This window comes from Amaranthus tricolor, chromosome 8 (genome assembly GCF_026212465.1).
Source record: "Amaranthus tricolor cultivar Red isolate AtriRed21 chromosome 8, ASM2621246v1, whole genome shotgun sequence".
Taxonomy (NCBI): domain Eukaryota; kingdom Viridiplantae; phylum Streptophyta; class Magnoliopsida; order Caryophyllales; family Amaranthaceae; genus Amaranthus; species Amaranthus tricolor.
The window spans coordinates 25,027,095-25,054,369 of record NC_080054.1 but is presented as its reverse complement, the minus strand read 5'-3'; the positions used below and the strand labels follow the sequence as shown (position 1 = coordinate 25,054,369).

The following is a 27,275-nucleotide window of genomic DNA, read 5'->3' as shown; positions in this document are numbered from 1 at the left end:
TAGGAATGATGCGTTTATCGTAATGTCTAAATGTGGGTAAAACCAATAACTATCCTTTGATACGGCGCAAAATGTGAATGTTTTTTTTTACATATTTACAACGTGAAAATATGAATTCTTTGTTTTTAGATTATGGTATGAAGTGAGGATAAAAATATAAGTTGTAAAAGAACAATTACTCAAAAGTTGGGAATGTTTTGGGATTTCCATTAAGGTGGTGTTTGTTTGTGGGAGAAAACAAGCTTTAGTAGACTGCGACTTGTAGGAAACAGAAATTTAGTACTCCTACGTAACACTAATAACAAATCTAAAACAGGAATACCAAATCTGGGGATTCTGTTGCATGCTTGTTTTTTAAATCCAAACAAGTCGTAAATATAGGAGCCGGAATTTTGTACCTATTCAGATTTTGTTCGCCTCATCTTCCATGTACTTCAACTGTACAAGTATTATTTCTATTATTGTATCACTATAAAAATAATTTCATTGTAACATTATTTTGGTGATAATTCATTAAAGTGTGTACAAGTCTTAAAATAAAAAAGTTATGAAGGAAATGGTGACACTTATAAGTATAAGTAACATATTTATATAAAAATTTAACACTATTTTTCTTATATTTATAAAATTAACACAATTTCTCTTAAATTAATAAAATTTAACACTATTTCCCTTACACCTTATATAATGACAAAGAAAATAATTGTTTTTGTATATAGCTAGAAAAATAAATGTATTTTTAATTTTTTCATTAAAACCAGAATATTTTTAATAAGGACTAAGAAAATAAATATTTTGTACACAACATAATAAACTCATTGTTTTTAATTTCTAGCTTGACATTAATAAAAACACAACAAATAAAGAATTACAAATTCTTAAATAAAATGATTTTATAGTGAGACTATTTCTATTGGGTTGGATAATATATATTGGGTTGGATAATGTATATTTAGTCTTTTCACTTGATCACTTAATTATAATTTTAATGTGATAAATTAAAGATATAGACTAATTATACGACTTCATCTCATAATGACACATTCTCATACAAAATGAGCGGAGAAAAAAATAGAATAAAGATATTTCCCCTATTGACTAACCCCCTTCGTTTCCTCAAAGAAAGTTTTCACTTTTTATTTTGGGTGTTTCATTTGTTGTCCCTATAAAAGAAAATTCATTTATATCATAAATTTTGGATAAAAATAACTTTAACCATCCTCATTTTAATATTTTAACAATGCTTATAGGCTCCACATATTTTCCACTAACTTTATTTTAACATTTTTATATTTTTTATAGTCTCCACATGTTTTTCACTAACATTATAAAAAAAAACTCCCTTCGTTTCCTAATATTCTTCCCGTTTAGAATATTCTAATTTGGAGAAAGAAATTTAATTAAGATTTTAAAGACATATAGATAGATGATAAAATTTTTCCATGAGAGATCTCGTTACATTCGTCCTAATGTATGCATTTTTATTGTATACTCCCTCCTATTCTTTTCAGTTGTCCCATTTAGTTTTTTGACACTATTCGTTAATCACTCTTAATTTGTATTTTATTCTTAATCTAAACATTAAAATATAGTAATGTGGAATCTTGTTTTGATTCGTCTCAATGTAAATTTTATTAATATCAAATTTTTATAATTTTTAATTATGCACAATTAGAGATATTTAGAATTGAATTAGTGCATTGGATAGTGTGCCAAAACTAAATGGGACAAATGAAATGAATTGGATGGAGTATCTTTTTACAATTTTTTAAAATTTACTTTGAAAACAGTGTAAAAAGTAAACGAGATGAATAAAAAAGAATACAGAAAGTATTTTTTAAATAGTTGTGATCTTCATATTTTTTCTACTAACTTTCTTTTAATATTTATAGTTCTCACTTTTCTTCCATCAAATTTATTATTTAATAAAATAATATATCTTGTATCTAAATTTTTTTTATAATTTATGTGAATATTCTTTATGAAAACTTTATTAAGGAATGGAGGGACTAAGGAGTAATATTTCATAAAACAGTGATTATACTATTTCAATAAGCAATCCTCTGATACAGCTATGCAATTCCTTCATCGTCCCAAATAAACCACTATTTCAAATTCTCTCAAAATAAACGACATTTCAATTCTCCTCAGTTGCCAATTTCATTCAACCGAAATCCGCCATTATCATCTTCACTACACAGCTAAGTCATTACTCTTCATTCAACTGAATTTCACTATTGTGAGCAGGTAGTTTTTTTATATTTTGATTTTTTTTGTTTTCAATTAACAATTTGAGGCTAAATTCGATTCTAGGTTTTCGTCAATTTATAATTTGAATAGTGATTTAGGTTTGGTACAAATAATTTGGGATGAAATGTGATTTAGGTTTATATAATTTAGCGTTTTCGTCATTTACAATGTGAAATGTGAAGTGTGATTTTCATGATTTTATAATGTGATTCTGCATTTTTGGCATTTTCGTTATAAAGTTTAGGCTTTTTAAAATTAAGGCACAAAATTATTTCTCGAATTATAGTCGTACAAACAAAAAGGTGTAACATTTTAATTAAGTTGTCGGATTCCAATTGTTTAATCGGAGATGACCGGTCTGCTTACGATTTACTTTTGACTAATCCAAGGTGACCTAATTAAAATAAAAAATTGTTAATCAATTCACCAAAAAAAAGACAAAAAATAATAATAAAATAATCAAAATCAAAATCAAAAAAGATAAATTAAAATAACAAAATTCTCACCTATTTAATCTTACCACGTTCGGTTTTCTAAAACCTTCTCAAATTAAAACTGACGAGGATTAATGGTTTAGGTTCAAGTTCGGTTTTGGGTTTGTCTAATTATACTCATCCATCTCTAATTCAATTTTAATATTTGGCGGGAAAAACGGTTTTACCGTTATACATTATATACAAGGCTACAAGATTGTTTGTTGGTATTGTAAGTTGTATATAATAAAATCATGAGTAGCACTTTCATTAATTTCTTTGCCTATTTGATCCCATTCGTCCTACTTTCTTTCTTTCTTTCTTTCTCTGATATTTGTTTTCTTGTTTGCCTAACAACAAAATCATGAAAACAAGCACTTCCTTTGATCTTCCATTTGATATAATAACCCACATTTTGGCTATGTTTCCTGTGAAAACTCTAGTGAAATTCCGGGCAGTGTGCACATCCTGGCGCACTTACATCGAGTCCCCTTATTTCATCTCCAAGCATCGCGATCTTTACAATAAACACCATTCCAAAAACTCCCATTTACTGATTACATCAATTCGTTCTGGACGATTCTACCTACGACGTGTTACCAACGATCAGAATTCAATCACAGTTACTCTTCTTGCTCCTTTTTCTGCTGATTTTACAATACCATGGACTTATTCAGTCTGCAATGGGTTATTTTTACTGAGCTTATATGGTGATCGTCAAAAGGGTATATATTTGTGGAATCCCTTCCTCAGAAAATTTTTTATTCTTCCACCTTGTCCAATTGTTACTCCCTTTCAAATTCCTAATTATGTTATAGGATTTTCCACCTCTTGTGATGATTATAAGGTGCTTGCCTATCAGCTTCGTACCATCATTAATGGTAATGAGTATGAGGCCGCCATGGCAGTTTATTCACTTAGAAATCACCTTTGGACTATTAAAATCAATCCAATGAATGTCGATGCTTGGACTTCATTAAGGGTCCCTTTTTCTTATAACAAATACGTTTTTTGTGGATGGATAGTATATTGGTTTACTGAAGGTGATCCAAGAATTATCCACTCTTTTGGGTGATCCAAGAATTATCCACTCTTTTGATTTTAATACAGAAGAATTCAATAATGTGGCATTACCCGAGCCACTGAAAGAATGTGCGAGTTTAATTCTTTTCACCATCGGCGAGTTGTTAGCTGTTATATCATCGTTCTGCATATAGGTTATGGAATTAGAAGTTAAAATGATTTTAGAAGCATTTGATGTATGATATGACTAATAAATCAATTTTGTTCTAGTAAAATGAAGTTTGGACTTTGGAGCAGGCCCGTACACACGCATTTAACATGTCAGTAATTGGGAAATTGACTCAATTCAGAACCAAAAAAGTTGGTTTTCCGGACAGTGCTTTCTTCCATTAAGTCCACAGTTAAACAGTACCAAATAACTAAACAATTATCAGGTCAGGAGGTCTGATTTCACTGGTTGAGGCATGATTTCCAACTATTCAATGTTCAGACTTTCTGTTAAGATGTGTGTGTTGGATTCACTCTCTCGCATCATGAAGCAACAAGTGATTCATGAGACATATTTTTGACACCGAAAAACAAAACCATGCATCTATGTGGGCATTTAACAAATATTTCAACTAACTAGAAATAACAACAAATTAACAATTGATTGATTACTAATTTCATTTGATTAACATTGCCAAGTGAAAGTTGAACATAGGCTCCTTAAGATGCCAAAGAGCTCCAACAATCAGGAGTGAATTTAAGGACTGATTAGAAGGCTCAAGGTGCAATGACGCCTTGCAAAATAGCATACTCATAATAGTGTTGTCTTTTGATTAGGCACATTATCATCATCATACCCGGTATATCTCACTCATACGAACTATGATCATGGTCTAGGGAGGGAAGATTCATCATCATCATACTTAGTGTATCCCCTTACACCCATAAAGGAGAGTGCGGCTAAACATTTCCTCTGCTTGAGAAATATCCACAACAAAGTATAAAAAATGTTAAAAGTCTTGAGGAAAATCCTCTATGATGTGGACAATAACTCAACTACCAATGAAAATAACCTATATAGGAGTATTATTCAAAATAGACACATTTATATTTTTTTGAATCAATACTATAAAATACAAATTTATTTGACATTAACTTACAAAGTAAATCTACGTAACATAAGCCAAAATGCTCGAACGAGCAACAACTCGTTTTGAGCTTATATACTTGTTCATTTTGTTCTTGCCTTGTACATGAATATTTGATACTTGTTTTGTCTTTTTATATGTATAGTACAAGGGATTTCCTAATTTACTCTAAATTCCAACTAAAAGAACCCACCACAAAAAAAGTTACATTTCACTACACTATTAAGTGTGGGAAGATATTTGACTTATTAAGTGTGTCAATAATTAACTTCACTTAAAATTAAATGTGCAAAAATGCATGCCTGGCACAAATGTTATTATTTCCGCTAAAATTTAGTCACAGTTAAAGTGTGTCTATAAACACACAACGGTACGCACAGAATATTGCATAAACAATAAAAATAAGATTTAGGCGAGATATGCGCCGTATTCTATTCATCATCTCCTTCCTCTTCGTTCCATTCACCCATGATTCCATGAATTAACCCTAACCTTCCTCAATTTTCACGTGATCATACATAATTTTCCAATAACTTCCAATTCTAAGTAAGATTTTTTCTCTAATTCCCCAATTTCAATTCTGATTTTACTTTTTTTTTGTTTTAACCCTAATTTGCCATTGTTAATTACTCCATGGTTTTCTCCATAATTTTCAATATTCATTGCGTGTAGTTTGTTCAGTGAAGGCTTTTCGTTAGCCATTGTTGAAGACATTACTTCTTTTGGCACATCTTTATAATTCGCCATATTCAGTGAAGGCTAATTAGAGGTGAGTTTGATTTTATTTTTCGTTGTTACAATATTTTCCCATATAATTATTGGCACACTTGTTTAAGCGTGGTAAATAATTTAGTCTCATATATTTTTTTAAAACAGCTGCCAAGTTTAAGCTTTTTAAAATTCCAATTGTAACATTTTTTTCTGGATTATAGTCTTGAAAAATTAAAAAGGAGTAATATTATTATCAAATTGTCAGATTTCAATACTAATTGAATCGGATATAAACCGTTAATTTGGAATTTACTTTTGACTAATCTTAGGTGACCTTTGAAAATCAAAACCGACGACCATGAATAGTTTAGATTCAAGTTTAGTTTTCGGATTATCTAATTTTACTCTTCCATCTAAAATTCAGTTTTATTTTTTGGCGGGAAAATTAGTTATTCCGTTATACTTAGTCTCATATGTTTGTTTGTTGAGAGTTATTCCGTTATAATCTTACTCCCATTCGTCATTCTTTCTTTATTTCTTTCGATCTCATATTTTTTTTCGTGTTTGTAACAAAATCTTGAATGTTATGTATGGTATGTGTGACTTGAGTGCACAAGTTAATGTGTGTAATCATGTTTGTGACTCTTGGTTTGTGGAATGTAAATGGATGTAATTATGTGGTGAGTATTCATGATGAATTATGGGTGTTAATGAAGATTAATGAAGAAGAAGAAGGGACTTGATTTATGGTAGCTCGATCAGAATTCTGACAGAAGGATCAGAAAGGTCGCTCGACCTACCCGCTCGACCGAGCGAGTCATTTTAGTAGGTCGAGCAGTCATCCAGAATGCTGCTGATTCTCGCTCGACCGAGCGAGCTCCCTGTTTCGGTCGAGCGGATCCTCTGATATGCATGGGATGCTAGTTTTCGACCTTTCAAGTTCTTGGAGTTATTTCATATTATTCATTACTCAATATTAACTATGTATTCAAGTGAGCTATTGATATTCTAGTATCTAGTACTATATATAGGGCTCTCATACTCACACATCAAACACATCAAAACACAACCCCTAAGCCAAACACATAGCCTTTTGTTTTTATCTCTTACTCAATTGTAATTCTTCTTTGAGAAGTGTTGTTTATACTCATTCTTGATATAATATAAACAGAAACTACACACCACGGAGGACGTAGCCATCATTGGGTGAACCTCCTTAAATCCTTGTGTCCTTTTGATTAGCTTACATTGTCAAACGTTGTTTTTGTTCATTGTTGTTTGTATTGTTCTTAGCATCGTAACGGTTTTGGCAAACGTTTTCAATTTGTATCAGAGCCAAGTTGATTTTACGGTGTCTTAAGAAGTTGTTATTTGAGAATCATGACTACAATGAAGCTTGACATAGAGAAGTTTGATACGAATGTAAATTTTGGCTTATGGCAAGTCAAAATGAGAGCCATTTTAATCCAAAATGGTGTGCATAAGGCCATTGATGGTGTAGATAAGATGTCGGAAGGAATGTCCGCATCAAGATGGGAAGAGATAGACTCAAAGGCATTGTCGGAAATCCAATTATGCCTTTCCAATGAAATTCTAAGAGAGGTTGTTAAAGAAACAACAACCAAGGGTATATGGGAGAAGTTGGAATCACTCTATATGGCCAAGAGTGTTACCAATAGGCTATTTTTGAAAAGTAGACTCTACGATCTATGCTTGGAGGAAGGTAAATCTTTGAAACCTCACTTAGATGAATTTTACTCCATTGTTATGGATTTGCAAAACATTGATGTCAAGCTTGATGATGAAGACTTGGCAATTTACCTCTTATGTTCTCTACCCCCTTCTTATAAAAATTTTAGAGAAACTCTACTCTATGGTAGAGATAATTTGAGTAGTGATGATGAGAAGAGTGCCTTGACACAAAGGGACCTTATCGATTCACAATTATCACAAAAGTCACAAAGCAATCCTAGTGATGGTTTGTTTGTGAGAGGGAGGTCACAAGAGAAAGGTTCCACTAGTGGGAGTGGAAACAAGGGTAAAGGGAGGTCCAAGTCTATTAGGCCAAATAAAAATAAAACTTGTAATTATTGCAAGCTTAAGGGCCACATCAAGAAGGATTGTTGGAAGTTAAAAAAGAAAAATGAAGAGGAGGCTAGGGAAGGAACTAGTAATGCAAATGCTAGTTATGTGAATGATAGTGATGATGGTGATGTACTTGTTGCCACAAATGGGTACAAAGATAATGATGAGTGGATTCTTGACTCGGGGTGCACATTCCACATGACTCCCAACAAAACTTTCTTCCATACATTTAAAAGTATTGATGGAGGAAATGTTACCATGGGAAACAACTCGATTTGTAAGGTTGTTGGGATTGGGAGCATTAGAGTAAAGATGTTCGATGGGATTGTGAGGACCTTAACCGATGTTAGGTATGTTCCGGGCTTAAAAAAGAATCTTTTATCTTTGGGTACTCTTGACAAGATCGGGTGTAGAATCACTTGTGAAGGCGGAGTTATGAAGGTTGCCAAAGGCTCACTAGCTGTGATGAAGGGTAAGTTGAATGGGAGTTTGTATGCTCTTCAAGGTTCAACCATCCTTGGCTCGGCGAATGTTTCCACAAGCACAATGTCCGATCATGACACCAAACTTTGGCATTTGAGGCTTGGTCACATGGGAGAAAAGGTATGTTTGAATTCTCTAAACAAGGTTTATTTGATGGGAAGAAATTTGGGAACCTTGATTTTTGTGAACATTGTGTTTATGGGAAACACAAGAGAGTTAGTTTCAAACCCGCCATTCACAACACTAAGGGAATTTTAGACTATGTCCATTTCGATTTGTGGGGGCCTTCACGAATGCCCTCCCTTAGTGGTTGTAATTACATGTTGACCTTTATTGATGATTTTTCAAGAAAAGTTTGGTGTTATTTTGTAAAACATAAAAATAAAGTTTTTGATGTCTTCTTGGAATGGAAGAAGATGATTGAAAAGAAGACCGGTAGGAGCATCAAGACCTTAAGAACCGATAATGGTCTTGAATTTGTTGATAATAAATTTCTGAAATATTGTTCTAATGAAGACATTGTTAGACATAGAACTTGTGCAGATTGTCCTCAACAAAATGGTGTTGCGGAGAGGATGAATAAAACATTATTGGAGAGGGCTCGGTGTATGCTAAAACAAGCGAATTTGGGGAAGCAATTTTGGGCCGAAGCGGTGGCTACGGCATGTTATTTGATCAACCGTTCTCCTCATACCTCATTGAAATTCAAGTCGCCACAAGAAGTGTGGTACAACACTCCGGTAAATTATTCTAGTCTTATAATCTTTGGTTGTCCAGCTTATATTCATGTAAATGATGGTAAGTTAGAACCTAGGGCTAGAAAGTGTATTTTTGTGGGATATGGAGTGGGTGTAAAGGGGTATAGGGTGTGGTGTAATGAATCGAAAAGAATAATTATTTCTAGAGATGTTGTTTTTGATAAAAATAGCATGCTTGTATCTAGTATAGAAAAGTCCAATGATAATAATGTAAATGATGATGCACAAGTGGAGGATCAACCTCCCAATATTAAAGATGAGAAAAATGATGATGATGTTCAACAAAGGTCTCCCTCTTTGTCAACAACTAGGCAAAGAAGGAAGATCGTGGCTCCAAGGAGGTACATTGAAGAATGTGATTATGTGGTATATGCTCTCAACATTGCTAGCGAAGTCGAAGGGTTAAATGAACCATGTACGTACAAGGAGGCAATGGCCTCAAATGACTCAAGCAAGTGGTTGATAGCTATGAAGCAAGAGATGGAGTCTCTTGCAAAGAATGGGACTTGGGATATCGTTGAAGCACCGAAGAAAAAGAAAATTGTTGGGTGCAAATGGATATTCAAGAGGAAGGAGGGTCCTTTTAGTGATATTCCTCCCATCTACAAAGCAAGGGTAGTTGCAAAGGGATACTCTCAAATTGAGGGTGTTGATTTTCATGAAGTTTTCTCACCGGTGGTGAAACACTCTTCTATAAGGGCATTGCTTGCTTTGGTGGCGATGGAGGATTTAGAGTTACATCAATTGGATGTAAAAACGGCTTTTCTTCACGGTGAGCTTGAAGAAGAAATCTTTATGAAGCAACCGGAAGGTTTTGAGGTAGCCGGTAAGGAAAATCATGTGTGTAGATTGAAGAGATCATTGTATGGGTTGAAGCAATCTTCGAGGCAATGGTACAAAAGGTTTGATTCCTTTATGATTTCACATGATTTTATTAGAAGTTCTTATGATAGTTGTGCCTATCTTAAGAAATTTGAAGATGGTTCTTTGTTATATTTGCTCTTATATGTTGATGACATGCTTGTAGCATGTAGCTCTTTGTTTAAGGTGGAGAAATTAAAAGAGTTGCTTTCAAGTGAGTTTGATATGAAGGATCTTGGTGAAGCCAAGAAAATTCTTGGGATGGAGATTTTGAGAGATCGGGCTAAGGGTATACTATACCTTAGTCAAAGGAAGTACATCGAGAAAGTTGTGCAACGTTTCTCTATGGATGACGCTAAAGGTGTGTCTACTCCTCTTGCTTCTCATTTCAAATTATCCAAGAAGTTGTGTCCACAAACAAAGGCGGAAGAAGAGCAAATGGTAAGAATCCCATACACTAGTGCCGTTGGTAGTGTTATGTATGCTATGGTGTGTTCTAGACCCGACATTGCTCATGCGGTGAGTTTGGTGAGTAGATATATGTCTAATCCGGGGAAGGGACATTGGGAGGCACTAAAATGGTTATTGAGGTATTTAAAAGATACTTCTAATGTATGTCTTATGTATGAGAAGAATTCAAGCGAGCTAACCGGGTATTGTGACTCGGATTATGGTGGTGATCTAGATAATAGAAAGTCCACAAGTGGGTTCGTGTTTACTTTGGGTGGTTCGGCAATAAGTTGGCAATCATCTTTGCAAGATGTGGTTGCCCTTTCAACAACCGAAGCGGAGTACAAAGCCGTGGCCGAGTCATTCAAGGAGGCAAAATGGCTTAAAGGTCTTGTTGGTTAAATGTGCAATAAGGTGTGTGAGGTAAGTGTGCATTGTGATAGTCAAAGTGCAATTTATTTGGCTAGGAATCAAAACACATTTAATAGAAGGTCCAAACACATTGATATTAAGTATAACTTCATTCGGGATGAAGTTGAGCACAAGAGGGTGTTATTGAAAAAGATTGACACTACGGAAAATTCGGCCGACATGATGACAAAGTCACTACCTACAACCAAGTTTGAATTATGTGTTGACTTGGTTGGTTTAGCTCCTTGCTTGAAATAATGCCTTTGGGGCATTTGGGGTGTGTATGTTTTTTTTATGAAGTGGATTGATGAATGTTTTTGACTTGGGTGAACTCAAGTCAAGGTGGAGATTGTTATGTATGGTATGTGTGACTTGAGTGCACAAGTTAATGTGTGTAATCATGTTTGTGACTCTTGGTTTGTGGAATGTAAATGGATGTAATTATGTGGTGAGTATTCATGATGAATTATGGGTGTTAATGAAGATTAATGAAGAAGAAGAAGGGACTTGATTTATGGTAGCTCGATCAGAATTCTGACAGAAGGATCAGAAAGGTCGCTCGACCTACCCGCTCGACCGAGCGAGTCATTTTGGTAGGTCGAGCAGTCATCCAGAATGCTGCTGATTCTCGCTCGACCGAGCCACTCGACCGAGCCACTCGACCGAGCGAGCTCCCTGTTTCGGTCGAGCGGATCCTCTAATATGCATGGGATGCTAGTTTTCGACCTTTCAAGTTCTTGGAGTTATTTCATATTATTCATTACTCAATATTAACTATGTATTCAAGTGAGCTATTGATATTCTAGTATCTAGTACTATATATAGGGCTCTCATACTCACACATCAAACACATCAAAACACAACCCCTAAGCCAAACACATAGCCTTTTGTTTTTATCTCTTACTCAATTGTAATTCTTCTTTGAGAAGTGTTGTTTATACTCATTCTTGATATAATATAAACAGAAATTACATTGTCAAACGTTGTTTTTGTTCATTGTTGTTTGTATTGTTCTTAGCATCGTAACGGTTTTGGCAAACGTTTTCAATGAATACAAGCACTTTCATGAATTTCTCTTACTAAGATCTTCCATTTGATATAGTGTCCCACATTTTGGCAAGGCTTCCTGTCAATACCGTACTGGAATTCCGAGTTGTGTGCACATCCTGGCGCACTTACATCAATTCCCCTTCTTTCATCTCCAAGCATCGAAATCTTTACAATAAAAACCATTCCAAAAATTCCCATTTACTTATTGCAGAAAGTACTAGACAACTCTGCCTACAGCGTGTTACCAACGATCAGATATTAACCACTCTTGCTTTTCTTCCTCCTTTTTCTCCTGATATTATCATACCATTGATTTGGGAAGCCTGTAATGGGTTATTTCTAGTAAGCGTACATGCTGATCAACAGGGTATATGTTTGTGGATTCCCTTTCTCAGAAAATCTTTGATTCTTCCACCTTGTCCAATTGTTACTCCCTTTCTATTTGCTCATTATGTTATAGGATTTTCCCCCTCTTGTGATGAATATAAGGTGCTTGCCTTTCGAATTCATACCATCATTCAGGGTTATGAGTATGAGCCGGCAATGGCAGTTTATTCACTTAAAAATCACCTTTGGACTATTAAAATCAATCCAATGAATGTCGATGCTTGGACTTCATTAAGGGACCCTTTTTCTTGTGACCTATATGTTTATTGTGGAGGGATAGTTTACTGGTTTACTAAAGTTGATCCCGAAATTATCCACGCTTTTGATTTTAATACAGAAGAATTCAAAAATGTGCCAGTACCTGAGCCATTGAAAGAAAGCAAGAATTTAGTTCTTTTCACCATCGGCGAGTTGTTAGCGGTTATATCATTGCCCTGCATATTGGTTTTGGAAGAGCATGATGTAGAGTACAGATGGAGAGAATGGTGTTCGGACTCTTGGATTCAAAATGTTTTTGATATATTGGAAGAGCACTATTCATTTACTCCTAAGGTTTTCTTTGTTGAGGAGAGCAATACATTTCTAATCATTGGGTTTTGGGGTAGAATACAATTTTATGAAATTTCAAGTAAGAAGTTAGAATTGTTGAGGAATGGAGATGCTAATTTTCTTTTCGGGGGTGCTTATGTGGAGACTTTAGCGTTGCTTACTGGAAACGAAGGGATGATTTTCGAACCTTTCCCTTAAGGATGAATTGATTCACAAGAACTCATGGAGAACAATGAAAGTCTACACTTACACAATTACACTAATTTGAGAGTATGTGAAGATTGCTAAGCTTTTTCTGTTTTGTCTGTTATTAGATTGCTTGTTGTAAATAGGTTATGGTATTGGAAGTAAGAATGATTTTAATCAAAAGTATTGTTCATAGAATTAGTCACTCTTGCATAAAAGGTCCCTTTGGAAGTTGAAATGATGATCAGGTCAGGAGGTCTGATTTCAGATTTTCACTTGTTGAACTTAGGGTTGAAATGTAGATCGACTTCCGATATCAGAAGAAGACCCTTCGGTTGCATTGCATTTTGTCAAAACCGATCGATTTCTGGTGCATATCTGCATAGCTGCATATCAGTTTGTACAGAGTGTAATATATACACAAATGCTATTGTTTAGGGTGCAAATGTTGCTGAATACAGTGCAAATGCTGCCGCCTAGCTATCCGCCTTTATATTAGTAGTTTCTTTAATTATGGAAGTGTTGAACAAATTACGAGGAAACATCCTTTCTTGCCATCTCTTTGAAATTTAAATAAAGCAAGCTACGACTTTGGCGTTTATACTGCTTCCTATTCACTATTATTGTCACGTATTTACACGTTTGTCAATGCGCTTATTCAGTAAGGTTATACAAACCCTAGAGCCTACACCATTACAGGATTAGTTAATTACCCTTGATTAATTATATAAATATATATTTACTAAAATATATTTTGCTCATAAAAACTATAACCAGAGTTTGAAAAGAGATAAAAGACGACAAATCATACCTATAAAAAAGGATATGACCAAAGAATCTTTTCACTCGAAAAAGACTTGCGAAGGAAAGGAAAAAATGCATGAAAAAACATATTGAATGACTCCATCTATCTTCTTGTGGGTCTGTAGGGTCTGAAACTATGATTAGGGTCTGAAAATAAACTGAAAAAAGCTGAAAGACAGCAAATCATACTCACAAAGGAGGATGCAATTTAAGAATTCCTCAGCTTGAGAGTCGAGAAAGACCCACAAAGCCAAGGAAAAATATGCAAGACAAAACATATGGAACAATAACATCAGACATATACTCCATTTTTCAAGCATTTCATTAGCAAAAGTGCAAAACAAATCAGGACGTATTCAAAATTGTAGCACCCATTTTTTTCAGCTATTAAAAGTGATCATGAATTATATGCATTTCATGCATCTTGTTTCATGATGACTTGGGTTGTTTTATGCAGTGTACATATTGCATTTTAATTTTGTGTTTCGTTTGGATTATTAATGACAGTCTGAGTATTGAGTATTGGCAATAGAATATCACCCCTAATTAAAAAACACCCATGTAAAAGTCAAAATAGACATATTTATATTTTTAAATTAATCCTCTAAAATACGAATTTATTTGAAATAAACTTGCAGAATCCATCAGTCGTAATATAAGCCACTACATAATTAATCTCCGTAATAGAAGCCAAAATGCTTGAATGAGCAACAACTTATTTTGAGCTTACTTAATTTGTTTTGTTCTTGCTTTGGGCATTAAGCTTTGATACTTGTTTTGTCTCACTTATCATTATGTTTGGATGACAATTTTAGAGTAAAAAAAAAGGAAGGAAAAAGGAAGGAAGGGAAGAGAAAGGAAGAGAAGAATAATGGAAAGAAAATAGCTCTTCCTTGTATAGGACGGAATGTAAAGGAAAGAAAGGGAGATATGAGTTTTCCCTTTAAAGCTTTCCTACTTTAGAGAGATTAGAACCTTAATAAAATATATCCATTAAATCATTTCAATTCCCTCCCCTCCAAATCCGTTCCCTCCCACTTTGCTATTCAAACAAGGAATTCTTCCTTCCTCTAAATCTTCTCCTTCCTTTCTCTCTATTTCCTTCCATCTAAATACACCCTATATGTAGGGGTGTTCATAACCGGGTATCCGGAAAGGCGGGTACCCGGTTAGTCGGATACCTCTTTTACCGGCCCGTGTCCCGACCTGATTTATCCGGATACCCAGAAAAATCGAGTCGGAACAGCGGGTTCCTCGAACTTACCAAAGCTAATATCATAAACATGGAACAAAACAATCCAAAAGTTGCTGATACATTTTCGTGCCTTATATTCTGACTACAAATTCATAATATTTGTTACTGCTTGTATTATAAAGGTTAAATATATTGTAAATTATCATCAGCCCCTTTATCTTGTGACCAATATGTTTATTGTAGATGGATTGTTTATTGGTTTACTGAAGGTAATCTTGGAATTATCCACTCTTTTGATTTTAATACAGAAGAATTCAATAATGTTGCAGTACCTGAGCCACTGAAAGAAAGCAAGAATTTAGTTCTTTTCACCATCGGTGAGGTGTTAACGGTTATATCATTGCCCTGCATATTGGTTTTGAAAGAGCATGATGGAGAGTACACATGGAGGGTGTGGTGTTCAGAATCTTGGATTAACAATGTTTCTAATGTAATCGAAAAGCTCAATCCATTTGGTGCTACGGTTTTCTTTGTTTAGCAGAGCAATACATTTCTAATCATTGGATTTTTAGGTAACATACAATTTTATAAAGTTACAAGCCACAAGTAAAAGTATTGAGAAATGGAGATGCTCGTTTTGTTTTCATAGGTGCTTATGTGGAGACCTTAGCATTAGTTACAGGAAGGGAAGAGATGATATTCATACCATTCCCTTAATTAACGAGAACTCATGGCGAACAATGAAAGTCTACATTTTCACTAATTTGTCGTTTGTTTTGTCTCTTATTAGATTGGAAGTAAGAATGATTTTAGAAGCATTTGATGTATGATTAATAAATCAATAGTTTTCATAGTATTCGAGAACACATCAAAAGAATTAAATTACTACATGTTTTACACACAATAATAGGGTTGAATATTCATTTTGTGCACACGATCATAATGTGTCTACTGTCTATACAGGCAAGAGCCATCATGTCAAATAAAAAAAGAAGCATAAACCCGAAACGAAATCATCGATTTATGAACAAGTTTTCCCAATTAAATTTTAATGCCTTATTAGATCAATAATTTTCAATGATTAAAATTGAATTTTACTAATCAAAATTAAATTTTAGTAATTGAATTTTAATTTTACTTATTGTACCTGATTTTTATTCACTTAAAATTTTAACAGATTGAGATTCTATGAATTGATATTGATTTTTAGTGATTGAAATTGATTTCAAATGATTTTTTGAAACTTGTTTTTATTGACATTTCGTCTGCATTGCATTTTGCTAACACCGATCGATCATGGTGTCAGAAGAAGATCGTGCTTCCTGCATAGCTGCATATCAGTTTGTACAGGGAGTAATATACACAAATGCAATTGTTTAGTGTGCAAATGCTGCTGAATAGAGTGCAAATTGCTGCTGCCAAGCTATCACTCAATCGTTTATCACTAATTTATATCAATTCGAATTGTCATCCACATGAAACCCATCAAATTTATATGCAACTAACTATTCTCTTATCCGAATTTTGTCGTGTATAAGCCCGTTAACAAATTTATCAACCATTCTCAATATAATGAAGTGTTGAACAAATTACGAGGTTAACATCCTTTCTTAGGCGTTGTTGAGGTGAGAGTGAGACCAAATATAGCGGGTTTTTGGTTCTTAGCTTTTCGGTTGCCTTTTGGCTTGTTGGTTGGTCAAACAGCCAAAAATAATGTTTGGTAAATGGCGTTTATAGCAGCTGAAAAGCTGATTTTTAAGCCAAAATGAAAATGCTGCTCTAGCTAGATTTTTTTGTTGGCTTTTGGCTTGTTGGTTTCTCAAAAAACAGCCAGCAACTAATACTCAAATTTACCAAACATCTTCACAAACCGCTAGGTTTTTCAGCTAACTTAAAAGCCAACAAAAACAGCCAACATGTTCAATTGGTCAAACAATCCAACTAAAAAAGCCAACAACCAACAACCAATTGCCAAACACCCCATAGTTATCATCATCATCAAACATCCGATTTAGTATCATTGTCTCATTTGGTTTTGCACATTTGTTAATGCATATATTCAATTATAAATATTTCAAATTACGTTTGACTAAAAATTTTCAAATGTTTGACTAAAATAAAATACAAACCAAAAGTAATTGATGAATAGTATTAAAAATCAAAGGCACAATAATAATGAATAGGAGGGAGTCTTATTCAATAAGGCTATACAAACCCTAGAGCGTACACTATTACATAATTGGTTAACTTCCCTTATTTAATAATATAAATACATATTTACTAATACATGTATCTTGCTCATAGAAACTATAACTAGAATATGAAAAGTGAGAAAAGACAACAAAGTATACCTATAAAGAAGGTGACCAAAGAATTTTTTGGCTTCAAAAAGACTTAATTTCAAAGGCAAGCAAAACATGCAAAAAAAAATATATTGAGCAATAACATTGGACAAAAACTCCATCTATCTTCTAGTGGGAATATTCAACAAGCATTTTATTAGCAAAAGTGCAAAACAATTCAGGACTTATCCAAAATTGAAGTACCCATTTTTCAGCTATTAAAAATAATATTGAAATACATGCATTTAGAATCAACCAAATGAGCAAAAAAACTGATAACATTCATCATGTTTCAATATGACTAGGATTGTTTTATGCCACGTGTACATATTACATTTTAATTGTGTGTTTGGTTTGGATTATAGAATTCTGATTTCACCACTTATATGACTATATCTCTTTGCTTTTCTTCCGCGTAGAAAATCATCATACTTATTAGGCTCCGACTCCTTATAAGTTAACTTGCTTTACTGATTAAGAGTAGAGATGACAATGGGTTAGACACAGATTATATTTTGCATACTCTAATTTTACTACAATTAAAAATTGAATTTTTTCACCTCCACCTCCGACTCATACTCGGATTTTACATCCTTCAACTTTGTTTTGCTCGAATTCTTGATCCTCGGACGAGATCAAATTATAACACTTTTTCGAAACAATTTAAAATATTCAATACGTTTTTTAATTCATAAAATAATTCATAAAATAATGTCGTCCAAATAGTTTATAATTTGCCTAAATTTTACTTAACAAATAAATATAGAATTTACGTTTGACTTAAGAATTTATTGAGTTATAGTTCAATTTTGGGTTTCTCTAATTACATTCCTCCATCTCCAACAGAGTCGTCTTTAAAAATTTGGGGGCCCTGTGTAAATTTTTTATTTTGTGCCTTATTTATAGTAAGTACATTTATTTTATTAGTAAACTTAACATATAATTCTTTTTTTATTAACCTTTTCATATATGGAAGAAAGAGGAGCAGTGAGCCTTCTATCCAAAATAGCAAACTCATAATAATGTCGTCTTTTGATTAGGTATATCATCATCATCATACCCAGTGTATCCCACTCATACGAATTATGATCACAATTTAGGAAGAGAAGGAATGTAGTAACTCACACCCATAAAGAAGAGTACAATCAAAAATTCCCTCGGCTTGAGAAATATCCAAAAAAGTATAAATAATGTTAAAGTCTCGAGGAAAATCCTTTATGATGTGGACAATAACTCAACCACCAATGAAAATAACACCCATATATTAGTCATAATAGACGCATTTATATGTTTAATCAATTCTATAAAATACAAATTTATTTGAAATAAACTTACAGAATTAAATTGTGTAATAGAAGTCAAAATGCTCGAACGAGCAACAACTTGTTTTGAGCTTATATACTTTGTTCGATTTGTTCTTGGCTTCTTGCCTTGGACATAAAAATTTAATACTTATTTTGTCTCTTTAAATTTTTATTACAAGAAAATTTTCCTAACATGCTCTACATTCCAACAAAAGGAACCCACTAAAAAAAAATAAAAAATTACATCTCACTACACTTATTATCCACTCTTAAGAATTAGTGAAGTGTAAATATGATAAGATATTTGACTTATTTTACATTTAGCTATACTTATTTAGTGTGCGAATAATTAACTTTACTTATAATTAAGCGTAAGGAAAAGCCTGCCTAACAATCTAAGACAAATATTATATATTATTTTTTGTTTAAAGTTACCCATATTTAAAATTGTGGCTATAAACCCAAATTAATCAACAATTGTGGCTATCAGCCTTAATATTAGCAATTTCTTTAATTGAGGAGTTGTTAAAAAATTACAAAGAAACATCCTTTCTTGCCATCTCTTTGACATTGAAATAAAAGAAGCTACAACTTTCCCATTTATACTCCCTTCTATTTACTTTTATTCTCTCATTTGATTTTTCATACGTCAATGCATATATTTTGAAAAGGGATAAATGACCACAAATTATACCTATAAAGAAGGATGTGATTAAAGACTCTCAGCTCAAAAAAGACTTGTGAAGGCAAGGAAAAAATGCAAGAAAAAACATGTAAATTAAACAATAACGTCGGACAAAGACTCCATCACTTTTCTTGTGAGTTTGAAACCATAATTAGAGTTTGAAAAAGAACCGAAAAGAGTTAAAAGAAAAAAAAATCATACTCATAAAAAAGAATGCAACTTAATAATCCCTCAGTCCTAAGAGTTGAGAAAGACCTACAAGTAAGGAAAAAAAATACTAAGACAAAAGATATTGAACAATAACATGGGACACTGACTCCATCTATCTTCTAGTGGGAACATTCAACAAGCATTTCTTCATCAAAAGTGCAAAACAAATCAGGATTAATCCATAATTGAAGTACCCGTTTTGCCAACTATTAAAATTAATAATGAAAATGCATTTAGACTCAACCAAATATATGCATCATATTTTATTGTGACTTGGATTGTTTTATGCCAAGTGTACATATTGCATTTTAATTGTTTGGTTTCGATTGTTTTGTGGAGGTCTAGTTTTCACCGCCTATAAAAAGATTGATTTTCTCTATTTCTCTTCCACATAGAAAATCATCATACTCATTAGGCCCCGACCCCTTATACGTTAATTTGGTTTAGTGGTTAAGAGTAAAGATGACAATGGGTCAGACTCGGACCATATTCTGCATACTTCGATTTTGCTACAATTAAAAGTCGGACTTTCATCACCTCCACCTTCTACTCATACTCGGATTTTACGTCCTTTGACTTTGCTTCGCTCGAATTCTCGATCCTCCTGCGAGGTCAAAGTATGACATTTTTGAAAAATAAAAAATTTACAATAGTTTTAATTCATAAAATAATGTCATTCAAATAGTCTATGATTTATATTGAATTTACATTTGACTTAGAATTTATCGAATTATAGTTCAATTTTTGGTTTCTCTAATTATACTCCTCCATCTCCCTTTATATAAAAGGCTAAAAGTTTGTTTGTTCGACTAATACTCCCATTCGTCCTTTCTTTCTTTCTTTCTTTCTTTGTCTGTCATTTGTTTTCTAGTTGGCCTGAGAAGAAAATCATGTCTACAGGAAGCACTTTCAATAATTTCCCATACCATGATCTTCCATTTGATATATTGTCCAACATTTTGGCTAGGCTTCCTGTCATAAACCTACTGAAATTCTGTTCTGTGTGCAGATCGTGGTGCACTTACATCTATTCCCCTTATTTCATCTCTAAGCATCGCGATCTTTACAATAAAGAACATTCCAAAAATTCCCATTTGCTCATTGCAGTAACTTCTGGACGATTCTGCTTACAGGGTGTTACCAACGCTCAGAAATTAACCACACGTGTTTTTCTTCATCCTTTTCCTGCTGATCTTATCATACCATGTATTTATGGAAACTGTAATGGGTTATTTCTACTGATCTTCCATGGTCATCAAGATTATATATGTTTGTGGAATCCCTTTCTCAGAAAATCTTTGATTCTTCCACCTTGTCCAATTGTTTCTCCCATTCAATATGTTAATTATGTTATAGGATTTTCCCCCTCTTCTGATGATTATAAGGTGCTTGCCTATCGGCTTCGTACAATTTTTAATGGTGATGAGTATGAAGCGGCAATGGCAGTTTATTCACTTACAAATCACATTTGGACTATTAAAATCAATCCCATGAATGTCGATGCTTGGGCTTCATTAAGGGACCCTTTTTCTTGTGACAATTATGTTTATTGTGGATGGGTATCCGCTCTTTTGATTTTAATACAGAAGAATTTAATAATGTGGCAGTTCCCGAGCCACTAAAAGAATGTGTGAGTTTAATTCTTTTAACCATCGGCGAGTTGTTAGCTGTTGTATCATCGTCCTGCATATGGGTTATGGGAAAGCATGATAGAAAGTACACATGGAGGGTGTGGTGTTCAAAATCTTGGATTCAAAAATTGTCTAATGTAATCGGAAAGCCCAATCCATTTGGTGCTAAGGTTTTCTTTGTTGAGCAGAGCAATACATTTCTAATAATTGGGTTTTTTGGTAGCATACAATTTTATGAAGTTACAAGCCACAAATTAAAAGTATCGAGAATGGAGATCCTGGTTTTGTTTTCGTGGGTGCTTATGCGGAGACCTTAGCGTTACTTACAGGAACAGAAGAGATGATATTCATACCTTTGCCTTAATTAACGAGAATCGATTCATAAGAACTCATGGCGAACAATGAAAGTCTACAATTTTACTAATTTGTCATTTGTTTTGTTTGCATTAGATTGCTTAGGATTTTCTGTTTTGTCTATTATTAGATTGGTTGTTGCATATAGTTTATGGAATTGGAAGTAAGAATGATTTTTTAAGCATTTGATGTATGACTAATAAATCAATATTGTTTTAGTAAAATAATGTTTGTAGCGTTAGAATGAATTTTGTGAAGAAATAAGATTTGCTGAAGGAGAATAAATATGATTATTAAATTTGTCAAAAGATACTCCTTTCAAAATTACACCGACTTTGCATACCATTTCCACTATTTAGTACTGATCACGAAACGGGTTGAAATTGCACAAATATTAAGATCGAATTTCGATGTCAAAAGAACACCCTGCATTTTGTTGAACACCAATTGATTTCTGGTGTCAAAAGAATTAAGATCCTGCATAGTAAGTTGATATGCTTCTGCACCAACTACTAAATGTATATCACCATATGTATAGTTTAAGTGATTTTTCCTAACATGCTCTAAATTTCAACAGAAGAAACCTACATATAATACTCATTCGTCCTTTCTTTCTCTGATACTATTTGTTTTAAAGTTTGCCAAAGAAGAAAATCATGAATAGCACTTCCGTTTATTTCCCTTTCTCTGATCTTCCATCTGATATAATAACTCACATTTTGGCTTTGCTTCCTGTGAAAACTCTGATCTTCCATCTTGGCGCGCTTACGTCGAATCCCCTTCTTTCATCTCCAAGCATCGCAATCTTTACAATAAACAACATTCCAAAAATTCCCATTTACTCATTGAAGAAAGTTCTAGACGATTCTGCCTACAGCGTGTTACCAACGGTCAGAAATTAACCACACTTGCTATTGTTCGTCCTCTTTTTTCTTGTCAATTTACTTTCCCATGGATTTTTGGAGCCTCTAATGGGTTATTTCTAATGAAATTGCAAACTGATCAACAGGGTATATTTTTGTGGAATCCCTTTCTCGGAAAATCTTTGATTCTTCCACCTTGTCCAATTGTTACTCCCTTTCAAATTCCTCATTATGTTACACGATTTTCCACCTCTTGTGATGATTATAAGGTGCTTGCCTATCGGTTTACTACCAACACTAATGGTAATGAGTATGAGCCCGCCATGGCAGTTTATTCACTTAAAAATCACCATTGGACTATCAAAATCAATCCAATGAATGTCGATGCTTGGACTTCATTAAGTGCCCCTTTTACCCGTAACAAATACATTTATTGTGGATGGATTGTTTAATGGTTTACTGAAAGTGATCTCGGAATTATCCACTCTTTTGATTTTAATACAGAAGAATTCAATAATGTGGGTGCACCTGAGCCACTGAAACAATGTAAGAGTTTAAATCTTTTCACCATCGGCGAGTTATTGCTGTTATATCATCGTTCTGCATATGGTTTTGGAAAAGCATGATGGAGAATACACATGGAGGGTGTGGTGTTCAGAATCTGAGATTTAAAATGTTTTTGATGTAATTGAAGAGCACAATCCATATGGTGCTAAGGTTCTCTTTGTTGAGCAGAGCAATATATTTCTAATAATTGGTTGGGGCAGCATATAATTTTATAAAGTTACAAGCCGAAAGTTAAAAATGTTGATAAATAGAAATACTCATTTTCTTTCCGGGGATGCTTATATGGAAACCTTAGCATTGCTTACAGAAACGTAAGAGATGATTTTCGAATCTTTCCCTTAATTGACGAGAATTGATTCGTAAGAAGTTCATGGCGAATAATGAAAATCCACATTTACACTACCCAGTCATTTGTTTTTTCTGTTATTAGATTGATTGTGGTAAATAGGTTATGAAATTGGAAGTAAGAATGATTTTTGAAGCATTGATAGGATGCATGACTAATATAACAAATATTGATCATAGAATTAGCCATTCTTGTAGCCTTAATCCAATGAAAAGATAGAGTAGATATAGTCAATAATGGGTCTATTGTCTATACAAGCAAGAGACATTGTGTTAAATCAAAAGACCGGCCTGTAATACAGACCGACCTGCATCTTTGGTATTTTTGAGGTGAGACAAAATAATAGGATTTTCATCTCTAGAGATGAGACATTAATGCCCTATTAAGATCAGTATAATTTTAATGATTAAAATTGAATTTTACTAATCAAAATTAAATTTTAGTAATTGAATTTGAATTTATTGAAAACTCCTATAATATATTTTAACTAGAGTAACTTTTACTAAAATGGATTTTTATTTATTGTTATTGTACTAGTTTTTCATTCTCTTAAACTTTTTACAGAATGAAATTATACGACTTGTGTTTTTTTAATTAAATTGAATTTTTTTATTTTTTATTTTACATTTATTTACTTATATTCATAATATTATTAATTATTTTTAAGCATAATATGATCAAATAATTAACTAAACGAGTTGAGAAAATTTATGTTATAAGAGGGCTAAAGACAAAATAGACGGTGACATAATAAAAAAGATAACAAAAAACAATGATGCCCTCTAATAAATTAAATATGTATAATGAAACAATTATATATCATAGAATAATAATTGAATTAGTGGTAAGATTAATATATATAGTACAAGGGACTTGTTCTAACACGCTCTAATTCCAATGGCTAATTTGATTAGAGATAACCCATTGATATAAAATTTACTTTTGACTAACTCATTTGAAAATCCAATCCGACCACCATGAATGGTTTACGTTCAATTTAGTTTTCAGTTTATTTTGCAACACATTTTTAAATGAAACGGTCCCATAGTGAGAATATCTCTATTGGACGTACCCATATATATTTGATGTGTTCGAATAATTATTAACAATATCAAAGTGATAAAAATACACAAATAGATTAACACAAATTTTTGTGAGAGTCGGTCTCTTTGAGAGACCATTTTTAATTGGGTCGGTCCATTATATATTTTTTAAAATATGATAAGTATGCATTAAAAATGATGTAAATAGACATTTAAGATATTGAAAATAGGCATTAAAGATACGGTAAGTAAGCATTAAGGATAATGCAAATAGGTATTAAGAATACGGTAAGTAGACATTCATCTTTAATGGTCTGAGCTTGAGATAGAGACAGTCTTTCAAGAGACTAGCTGATAGATTAATTAAATGAGTCTTTCTCAGTGTAAAACCGTCAAGACGAACGGATATATTTATACTCCTCCACCTCTGTTTCAGTTTTATTTTTTGGCGGGTAAAACGAATTTACCGTTATACTTTATACAAAATTGTTTGTTTGTATTATGAGTCGAATATAAAATTTTCCTTTTAGTAATATTTGTTTCTTTCTTGGCCTATTTCATCCCATTCGTTCTTTTTTTTTTTCTCTCTTTCTCTGATAATGTTTTCTAGTTTGCCCAACAACAAAATCATGAATACAAGCAGTACTTCCAGTCATTTCCCTTTCTCTGATCTTCCATATGACATAATAACCCACATTTTAGCTACGCTTCCTGTCAAAACCCTAGCGAAATTCAGGGCTGTGTGCACATCCTGGCGCACTTACATCGATTCCCCTTCTTTCATCTCCAAGCATCGAAATCTTTACAATAAAGAACATTCCAAAAATTCCCATTTACTGATTGAAGAAACTTATAGTCCTAGACGATTCTGCCTGCAGCGTGTTACCAACGGTCAGAAATTAACCACTCTTGTTTTTCTTCCTTCTTTTTCTGCTCATCCTATCATACCATGGATTTATGGAGCCTGTAATGGGTTATTTCTGATGAGAATGAATGGTATATATTTGTGGAATCCCTTTCTTAGAAAATCTTTGATTCTTCTACCTTGTCCAATTGTTACCCCCTTCCAATTTACTCATTATGTTATAGGATTTTCCACCTCTTATGATGATTATAAGGTACTTGCCTATCGGCTTCGTACCATCAATAATGGTAATGAGTATGAGCCCGCCATGGCAGTTTATTCACTTAGAAATCACATTTGGACTATTAAAATCAATCCCGTGAATGTCGATGCTTGGACTTCATTAAGGGCCCCTTTTTCTCGTAACAAATATGTTTATTGTGGATGGATTGTTTACTGGTTTCCTGAAGGTGATACCAAAATTATCCACTCTTTTAATTTTAATAATGAAGAATTCAATAATGTGGCAGTACTTGAGCCACTGAAAGAATGTATGAGTTTAGTTCTTTTCAGCATCGGCGAGTTGTTAGCTGTTATGTCATCGTCCTCCATATGGGTAATGGAAAAGCATGATAGAGAGTACACATGGAGGGAATGGAGTTCGGAATCTTGGATTAAAAATGTTTTTGATATATTAGAAGAGCAAATATTGGAAGAGGAAATTCCAATTAGTCCTAAGGTTTTCTTTATTGAGCAGAGCAATACATTTTTAATTATTGGGTTTTGGGGTGGAATACAATTTTATGAAGTTACAAGTCAAAAGTTAGAAACGTTGAGGAATAAAGATGCTCGTTTTTATTTCTGGGGTGCTTATGTGGATACCTTAGCGTTGATTACAGGAACGGAAGGGATGATGTTCACACGTTTTCCTTAATTGACGAGAATTGATTCATAAGAACTTACGGCGAACAATGAAAGTCTACGTTTTCAATAATATGTCATTTGCTTTGTTCGTTATTAGATATTGGATTGGTTGTTGTAAATAGGTTAGGGAATTGAAAGTAAGAATGATTTTAGAAGCATTTGATGTATGACTAATAAATCAATATTGTTCATAGAATTAGAAATACAAGACCGTGCATCCTTGGCGTTCTTAAGGTGACACAAAATATGTGAGCATTTAACAAACATTTCAACGAACTAGAAATAACAACAAATTAACAATTGATCATAACGGGCTCTTTAAGATATGAAATCGTCTGATTATATTTGATAATAATTCGAAAATGGAAGATTAAATATAATTAGGAAAATATAATTTTCTTAATTATGTAGTTTTCTAGAGTGTTCTTGTGTCAAAAGAATTAAGATCCTGCATAGTAAGTTGATATGCCTCTGCACCAATTTTGAGCATTCCAAATCTCATCAAATGAATTAAATTGCAATGAAATAACATGTTTTACACACAATAATAGGCTCGAATATCCATTTTGTGCATAAGATCATAATGTGTATACTGTATACTGTCTATATAGGATAAACTAGAAACGATTAAATTTTAATTCAATTAAATTTCAATTTTAATGATTCAAATTAAATTTTAGTAATGGAATTTGAATTTTATTGATTATAAACTAGAGTAACTTTTACTAAAAAAGACTTATACTTATTGTAATTGATTTTGATTCGCTTAAAAATTTTAACATAACGAAATTGTATGAATTGATATTGATTTTAGTGATGGAAACTAACTTTTATTGATTTTTAGTGATTTTTTTTCGAAACTTTTTTTTGTTTACTTTTCGTGTAAATTCGTCTAGTAGCGCATTTTGTACGACTTGTAATTTTTTAAATTAAATTGAAATTTATTTCTATTTTTTATTATTTTGTACGACTTGTAATTGAAATTTACACTATGAGATCAAATAATTAATTAAATGAGTTGAGAGAGTTTATGTTGGATAAAATCCAAGGGTAAGAAAGGCAAAGTTGGGGGTGACGTAATAAAAAAGATAACGAAAAATAATAATGCCCTATATTAAATGTGTGATGACAAAAGTATATATCATAAAATAACACACTACAAATAAGGATTGAATTGACGACAACCCATTTCGTCGCCATTTGATAGCTAAATGGTCAAAAAGTGCATTTGGCGACGGGCTAAAAGGTGGTCGCCTTTTCGTTCGTCGCTAATCCAAAACTGGACACCATTTCCTCGCCTTTTTCTCAGAAAAAAAAGGCGACCATCTGGCGACGCTAATACCTGTAACA

At 33.1% G+C, this 27,275-nt stretch overlaps 4 protein-coding genes across 4 annotated transcripts; all 4 read left to right on the top strand.

The window, feature by feature from the left end:
* Nucleotides 1-3,087: 3,087 nt before the first annotated feature.
* On the top strand, nt 3,088-3,940 carry LOC130821711 (putative F-box/kelch-repeat protein At1g12870). Its single transcript, XM_057687499.1, has 3 exons — nt 3,088-3,448; nt 3,542-3,630; nt 3,749-3,940. The coding sequence occupies exons 1-3, from the start codon at nt 3,088-3,090 to the stop codon at nt 3,938-3,940; spliced, it is 642 nt and encodes a 213-aa protein (XP_057543482.1).
* Nucleotides 3,941-11,004: 7,064 nt separating this feature from the next.
* LOC130821710 (F-box/kelch-repeat protein At3g23880-like) lies at nt 11,005-12,825 on the top strand. Its single transcript, XM_057687497.1, has 2 exons — nt 11,005-11,068; nt 11,744-12,825. The coding sequence occupies exons 1-2, from the start codon at nt 11,005-11,007 to the stop codon at nt 12,823-12,825; spliced, it is 1,146 nt and encodes a 381-aa protein (XP_057543480.1).
* A 3,283-nt stretch (nt 12,826-16,108) lies between these two features.
* Nucleotides 16,109-21,348, top strand: LOC130821709 (F-box/kelch-repeat protein At3g23880-like). The gene is made up of 4 exons (XM_057687496.1): nt 16,109-16,191; nt 20,225-20,912; nt 21,021-21,121; nt 21,225-21,348. Exons 1-4 carry the CDS (start codon nt 16,109-16,111, stop codon nt 21,346-21,348), a joined length of 996 nt encoding a protein of 331 aa, XP_057543479.1.
* Nucleotides 21,349-23,005: 1,657 nt separating this feature from the next.
* LOC130821708 (F-box/kelch-repeat protein At3g23880-like) lies at nt 23,006-25,935 on the top strand. The gene is made up of 2 exons (XM_057687495.1): nt 23,006-23,079; nt 24,768-25,935. The coding sequence occupies exons 1-2, from the start codon at nt 23,006-23,008 to the stop codon at nt 25,933-25,935; spliced, it is 1,242 nt and encodes a 413-aa protein (XP_057543478.1).
* Nucleotides 25,936-27,275: the final 1,340 nt, after the last annotated feature.

What these genes read in the sequence shown, in the direction of transcription:
- LOC130821711 (XM_057687499.1), top strand. Translation starts at nt 3,088, where the DNA reads ATGAAAACAAGCACTTCCTTTGATCTTCCATTTGATATAATAACCCAC. An exon ending in ATATGGTGATCGTCAAAAGG is followed by an intron (nt 3,449 to 3,541) that starts GTATATATTTGT and finishes ATTATGTTATAG; the next exon opens with GATTTTCCACCTCTTGTGAT. An exon ending in AGTATGAGGCCGCCATGGCA is followed by an intron (nt 3,631 to 3,748) that starts GTTTATTCACTT and finishes GTGGATGGATAG; the next exon opens with TATATTGGTTTACTGAAGGT.
- LOC130821710 (XM_057687497.1), top strand. Translation starts at nt 11,005, where the DNA reads ATGTGTGACTTGAGTGCACAAGTTAATGTGTGTAATCATGTTTGTGAC. An exon ending in TGACTCTTGGTTTGTGGAAT is followed by an intron (nt 11,069 to 11,743) that starts GTAAATGGATGT and finishes CATTTGATATAG; the next exon opens with TGTCCCACATTTTGGCAAGG.
- LOC130821709 (XM_057687496.1), top strand. Translation starts at nt 16,109, where the DNA reads ATGGTGTCAGAAGAAGATCGTGCTTCCTGCATAGCTGCATATCAGTTT. An exon ending in TACACAAATGCAATTGTTTA is followed by an intron (nt 16,192 to 20,224) that starts GTGTGCAAATGC and finishes TTTGTTTTCTAG; the next exon opens with TTGGCCTGAGAAGAAAATCA. An exon ending in ATTATGTTTATTGTGGATGG is followed by an intron (nt 20,913 to 21,020) that starts GTATCCGCTCTT and finishes GCGAGTTGTTAG; the next exon opens with CTGTTGTATCATCGTCCTGC.
- LOC130821708 (XM_057687495.1), top strand. Translation starts at nt 23,006, where the DNA reads ATGTTGATAAATAGAAATACTCATTTTCTTTCCGGGGATGCTTATATG. An exon ending in TTAGCATTGCTTACAGAAAC is followed by an intron (nt 23,080 to 24,767) that starts GTAAGAGATGAT and finishes AATGTTTTCTAG; the next exon opens with TTTGCCCAACAACAAAATCA.